Source organism: Dipodomys spectabilis, unplaced genomic scaffold (genome assembly GCF_019054845.1).
Source record: "Dipodomys spectabilis isolate Male_0828 unplaced genomic scaffold, ASM1905484v1 ptg000148l, whole genome shotgun sequence".
NCBI classification, from domain to species: domain Eukaryota; kingdom Metazoa; phylum Chordata; class Mammalia; order Rodentia; family Heteromyidae; genus Dipodomys; species Dipodomys spectabilis.
Window position 1 is genome coordinate 2381871 of NW_024870825.1, and position 6811 is coordinate 2388681.

A 6811-nucleotide genomic window follows, 5' to 3' on the forward strand; every position below is an offset into this window, starting at 1 on the left:
GGAAGGAGAAGGATTGGGTGGGGGGAGGGGGGAGGCTGGGAAGGGATGTGAAGGGTAAACCAAAGGAGGAGGCTGCAATGCTTGATAAGAAATGTACACATTATCTTGCCCATGTAATTGTAACCCCTCTGTACAGTATGTTCACAAATAAAATTAAATTAAAAAAAAAATAGTGAGATTACTGACAGCATGTCATCTACCCTCTGAAATTTCACTTTAAAAACAAATTTAAGGAGACACTGGCTACTGTTGACCTCTTAGCCAGGGAATATAGAAGAGAAATCATCTACAGGTGCCTCAAGTCTCCACAAACACATAGTTTTACAGAAATAAGCCTAAATTAAGCAAGAATGTCAGGTGATGTTGAAGCTTTTTGCTCTTGAGAGGCAATCTGCATTTTAGGATGTTTGATCACACTCTTTCTCCTGCTGGATAGTTTCCTTTGAAGGAAGAGTGTTTTTTTCCTCAGTATTAGTTTTCTTCAGTTTTGATCTGTCAAACTTCTCCACTTCGGACATGTCTGGCTTATCACTCATCTTGACTGGAGGCCTGGTGGCTCCCGAGAGGATGCTGGCAGGGGTAAAACGCTGCCTGGCTCGGAGCCGGTTGGGTGTAAAGTTCGTTTTCAACCTAGCGTTTTGTACATCCCGTCTCTATTACCTTCTTATCCCTGTCCCTTTTTAGGCTTTCTGTTTAGTTCATTTCTATTCTCTTTTCTCCATTCTATCCAGTGGTTCATTGAACCTCTGGTCACACCGAGGGTTCCAAGTCAGCCTTGAGTTTGTGGGTACAGAGTGCCTTGGTGGCTGTGCCCGCTCCCCACCCCCGAGGTGCCTGCATTCCCCACCCCTCCTCTCTCCCGCAGGGCTCACCCTCCCTCCGCCCCCACCCCTCTCAGATGAGTTCTGTGAATCTCCCGGTTCATTGGTCCACCACTGGGGCACACACCCCTGCCCCAACCTGAGTACACCACAATTCAGTCAGCCATGTGCGCAGAGCCTACGACCCTAGGAATATTTTCATACATGGCTATCCTTTAGCTCTAACTTCACATCTGGAAGAGAAGAATTGACAAGATGTGAACCTAAGTCAAGATGAGAGAAAACCTGTTTAAAAAAAAAAAAGTCAGAGGAAGAGCGGGTCGGGGAGACTCGCCGTGGGGAAGATGGCAGCTCAGCCCAGCACCGCCATCTTGCCCACTCCCTCCTCGGCCTGGAATGGCTTTCTGGTTAGTGGCTCTGCTCTCCGTCTCCTCTAAGGTTGTGATGCCCAGATGTCTTTACCGTCCTGCCTGTCGTTCCTTGTTCTCACCAGTCCTTCATCCCTCCTCCCTTCTTCCTCCTTCAGTGGACCCCTGCACCTGGGGCCCGGTCATGTGGGTTGTGCCGTACAAGTGCTGTGTGGGCCCGGCTCCTGCCTGGCTGCAGAGACCCAGTCAGAGTGCCAGGCCCCGCCTCCCCCCCCCCCCTCCCGCTCAAAGCAGGCAGAGAACGAGAACACAGAACACCGTAGCCTTGTCCAGCTTCTCTTCTTTGACTGCGGGGTCTCAGGGAGCCAGAGAGAACATCACAGGTGAAATTAGCACAGGCCTCAGAAAGGCGCTTTCCAGAAGTTTCCACCTTTACCAAATGGGAGGCCTGCTTAGGCCTTCTCTGGAGCTGAGCACCAGGCTCCCTCCCTGCAGGAAGACCTGGATGTCTAGACAAATACCCTCCTGATTCTAGTTAGCAGAAACACAGCCAGCGTGACGCTGGGGCCTGCCCGCCTGCAGACAGCAGGAGAAGCTGGGAAGCAGGGCAGCGGTGCACAGAAGAACAAGGAAGCGAGAAGGACAAATGAACAGGGAAATCAGGCAGGACTGTAGAGACTGTAGATTGTTGGTGTCACAACATCACAGGAAACAGAAAGGAGGCTCTTCAGAGACTCTAGTTCCTGCTGTGCTAGCTAAGGCCAGGGAGTGAGACGGCAAGGTGGCAGCCCTGGGCTGAGCTGCGGTCTTCCCTAGGGCGTGTCTGGGCCACCTGCATTTATCTGCTGCATTTCTCTTCTAATAAGCTTCTTTTCTATCATTGCCTCTTTCCAGATGCAAAGATTGAGGTCAAGTTAGTTGCCCTAAACTTATGGTTACATATATAGTGTGTTGGCTGGGCCATCCTCAACTGTGTCTTCCTCTGACTTGGATTCATTGCTCACGTAAGCATAAGCACCACCAGGAAGACCACCATAGCCAACTGTGGCCTTGGCCTTGTTCTTAGGGCACAAGGCAGCTCCGAGCCCTGCAACGCTGCTTCCTGACAGCAGGGGGCGCTGGTGTCACTGAGGACCCGTGGCTGGTACAGGAGACTAATGGCTCCCAGGGGACTGCAGGCCTGCAGGGGCCAGGAAAGGACCAGGTGGAGTGGCCCCCTGGCGGGTGGCAGACCCACTCAGAGTGAAGGGGCTCTCAGAAGGCCAGGACTTAGCCATCCCCAGGGGAAATCGGCTGGCCTCGAGCCCCTGTAGCCAGTGATCATGCCAGCCTGATGCCAGCTGTGACAGCCACAGCCTCTGGCTCCTCTTCTGTGGGGAGTCCTGTGGCGGGGGGGGGGGGGGGGCAGGGGGGGACCTGAGAAGACCCCAGAGGCCCCAGGGACCAGCTCACCTGGCCCCAAAGGCTCTGCTGCTGGCTGCTGGGCCAGGCTTCCTGTGTCCACTCTCTCCTCATTATCAGTCACTTGGGGCAGCCCAGGGTGAATTTCCAAATCCTAACCTGGAAGCAAAAGCCCCTGTCCCTCTCTAAGCTCCCACTTCCTTACTTGGGAAAGGATGGCAGTTGTATCAGGAGGCTGAGATCTAGATCACAACTCAAAACCGACCTAGAGGGAAAAATAAAATCTGAGACTCCATCCCCAAAATAACAAGCAAAAAGCCAGGCTAGGGTTGTGGCTCAAAGCTGTAGAGCACCAGCTAAGCAAATAAACAAAATGAGGCTTTGAATTCAAAACTGCAGAACTGGTATGCACATACATACACACACACACACACACATACACACACACACCCCTAAGTAGGAGACTAGGACCCAGGTTTATAGGATCGAGATCAGTCAGGAGAAAGGACAGCTGTAGGAAAGCACAAGTGTAGCAAACGCCGTGATCGTGTGTTTAATGACCTCACCACGCCTGCCTGCCTACCATAGGCCCTAATGAGAACCACAAGAGGCTTGGGGAAGCGTGGGCAGGGCCAGGACCTGGCTGGACAGCCCTTTAGGCCAGACATGGAGACAGCCTGGGGGCCCGGCCAGGCCACCTGCCCTCTGCAGAAGATGACACAGCTAGATGAGACCACGTCCAGGGGGAAGGGGGACCCCAGAGGAGAGCCACAGAGCTGTGGGCGACATTCCCTAAGACACGAGAAGCAACTCTGGGCAGATAACAAGCAGTTCTCAGGGGCTGGAGCAGAAGCTCAGTGCTTGAGCCACTGCCTAGCATGACCAAGGCCCTGCATGGGAAAAATCCCATCCCGTGTCTATGGCTGGGTCCGAGGGAAAGCCTGGGCTCATCCGGTGCCATCTGGGTCCACCTGTGGTTTTGCCCAGAAGGAATCTGTCTGGAAGTCTGGGAGATGGGCGGCCAGGAAAGGAGCGGCCAGAGGGCTCCTCAAGCAAGCTCACGTGCCATGAAACCCTCCCCCCAGGCCTTGTGCTCCGATTGGCCAGGGGCTGAGGGACAAACACTGCTACCTGTACAAGCCTCTGATGTAGCAAGAAGAGACCAAGGAAGTGGCAGGAGTGGCTTCATTTCACCCAAATATTGCACAGAACCCTCTTCATGCAAGACTACAGACTGGCCCGGACGTGCCCTGCCATCCACAGGTGGTGTCTGGGTGCAGAACGAGATGGTAGGGCCAAAGGGGAAGCACTAGGAGGGGCCTGAGCCCTTTGGCAAGGTTTGGTGGCTGGGACCGCACCGTGGTTTCCTTCCTGTCAATCTTCATCCCCAGTATGCTTCCTGATTTCTCACAGGAATGCATTTCAAATGCAGGTTGCAACATCTGAAGAAATCCACAGTGTTTTAAAGAAAGTAGACCTTGTAAAAGGACTGAAAATGAAAGATGTATAGGAAAGCTGGGTGTAGCAGTGCACACCTGTAATTCCAGCAGGAGCAGGGCAGAGGTGGGAGGAGCTGGAGCTGGGGGCCAACTTGGGCTACAAATGGAGACTCTGCCTCAAAAACCCACAAATGCAATCATTGCCAAGAGCTGGACATGTAGGCAGACAGGGAGCCTTCACTTGTCTCCTTGCTGATTATTTTATTAAAACAGAGCTCAAGTTTCTTCATGTAAGTCTGAGGCTCTAACCTAACAGTCTGGAAGTTTCATTCCTCTCCCCCCCCCCCCCCACCCATCCATTGAAAATATCCTCCACTACACTTAGATAAAACAAGTGCATCAGAGTGAATTGATTCAGCCGGGCACCAGTGGCTCACCCTGCAATCATAGCTACTTGGGAGGCTAAGATCTAAGGATCACAGTTCAAATGCAGCCTGGGAAGGAACGTCTGTAAGACTCTTATCTCCAATGAACCAATAAAAAGCCAGAAGTGGAGGTGTGGTTCATGTGGTAGAGTGCCTGCCTTGCATGACAAAGCCGAGTGAGAGTTTGAGGCCCTGAATTTAAGCTTGAGTACTGGAACAAATAAAAAATGGTATATATTCTGCAGCTATAGAGTACACTGTTAACATCTTTTATCTACTATTGTATAGTGAACCCCAAAATGTAGTTGGTTTAAAACACAATTACCCTTTCTTTGCATTTCACACACTGGGTAGAGGCTGCTGGTCCTATGTCCAGCAGCTGGCCAGCCAGCCATGGCTCTCCCCTCCCATGACATCTCCGTGATTGAGCAGGCGCAAGGCTTGGATCCCAAAGCATCCGGGTCACTTTTGTAGCAGTCTACTGCTCAAACTATGAGAAAACACCAAGCCTCCCTGCAGGGTGCAGAAATAGATTCCACTTCTCATCAAGAAATGTACGGCCATCTTTAATCATCTACAAATGGCTTATCTGGCTGTTCTGGATTTCTTTTGCTCACTGTGATGAGTAACACACGCCTACTCAACTTGACTTGGCCATGAAGTACACAGACTTTTGCTCAACCATCCTTCTGAGTGTATCTATGAGGGTGTTCTTAGATGACATCAACCCTCAGATTACATGATTGAGTAAAGCAGATTCTCTTTCTCAGGGTCGGTGGGCCTTGCTTAGTAGGCTGAAGACTTACTGACTAGAACAAAATACTGAGCCTGTGGTAACAGGTACCAGTGTAAGTAAGCTCAGACACCAGCCTTTCCTGACTCTGAAAGTGTCCGCTCTGCGGGGGTTGCAGGCCTCCCTCCCAGACCTCAGACTGGAATTTATACCCCGGGCTCTTCTGCTTCTTGCCACTGGACCCAAACTAGAACTAAAACTTCAGCTGTCCTGGTTCTCCCGCTCTACTTCAGCTGTCCAATCCCCAAGCTTGCCAACCGACCTTGGGATGAGTCGTTATCTGGGTGTCCATCGTCTTTACAACAGATAGCTTACACAAATATACAGTGACTAAGACAGACAATCTCACACTGTGAAGAGATCTGGGGCTGGGCATGGTGTTACATGCCTGCAATCTCAGCTAGGTAGAGACAGAGACTGAAGGATCACAGTCCAAAGCCAACTCAGACAAAAGCATGGAGACATAGTGGTAAAGCACCTGCCTGCCCAGCAAGCACGAGGCCCTGAGTTCAAATCCCAGTACTGCCAGAGAAAATGTAAAGGTTCTTAAGTGGCTGCGATTTTGCTCTCAGCCTTTGGCCTGTCGAGAATTAAAGACAGGAAGAAAAACTGCACTTTAATTATGGCAGATTATTATTCTACAATGTATAAACCTATTTCTGAGCCCAGGTACTGGGGGTCACCTGGGAGGCGGAGGAACTCAGACCTGAGTACGTTCCCTGCTCCCTGCTCCCCTGAAAAAGTTCAGGAACATCAAGCTTCTGAGCTCAGGGACTCACCACCACAGCGGGCCTAGTTCTCAGGACTGAGTAAGGAGGCGGGGCCAGCCAGGGGCGGAACCAGACAGGGAGGCGGGGCCAGCCGGGGCGGGGACAGTCAGGGGTGGGGCCATCTGGGGGCGGGGACGCGGGGACAGATAGGGGGCCGGGCCAGTGGGGGCGGGGACAGCCAGGGGGCGGGGCTGTCTGCACGCCAGGAAGGCAGGCCAGCCAGGGGCAGCGGTGGCCATGGAAACCGCGCATCACCGGCCCCGCCTGGCCCTTTCCTTCCGGGTGTCCTAGAAACAAGCCGACTGTTTTCCGGCACCGCTGCTTAGCAACGGGGCGCGGCATGAGCGGACAGGGCCAGCTTGGACAGGACTCAACCCCGGCCCCGGCCTCCGATTCCAACGGCGGCCCTGCCAGTCAGGACGCTGACACCAGGTGACTTCCAGAGGAGCCAGACCTGCGGCCCTGGACAAAGTACAGCAGCCTGGCACACTCACCCACACCCGGCACACTCACGGACACTCACACCCCTCACAGCCGGCACACTCACGGCACACACTCATACCCGGCACACTCACGACACACTGGCACTCACAGCCAGCACACTCACGGACACGCTGTCACACCGGGCACATTCACACCCGGCACACACAACACACTGTCACACTCATACCAACACTCACATCACACATACCCCACGCAGTCATACACCTTCCACACACACCCGGCACGCTTACCCACGCTAGCTGACATACACACCACTCACACAATCACACCACATACCCCACACACTCACA

The 6811-nt window shown here is 53.0% G+C and overlaps 1 protein-coding gene across 1 annotated transcript; it reads right to left on the reverse strand.

The window, feature by feature from the left end:
- Positions 1-384: 384 nt before the first annotated feature.
- Positions 385-570, reverse strand: LOC122118380 (thymosin beta-15A-like). Its single transcript, XM_042692351.1, has one exon. It carries the CDS (start codon positions 534-536, stop codon positions 399-401), a length of 138 nt encoding a protein of 45 aa, XP_042548285.1. The 5' UTR covers positions 537-570; the 3' UTR covers positions 385-398.
- Between the last annotated feature and the right edge of the window lie 6241 nt (positions 571-6811).

Excerpts from the sequence above, each read along its gene's own strand:
- LOC122118380 (XM_042692351.1), bottom strand. The coding sequence starts at position 536 with ATGAGTGATAAGCCAGACATGTCCGAAGTGGAGAAGTTTGACAGATCA.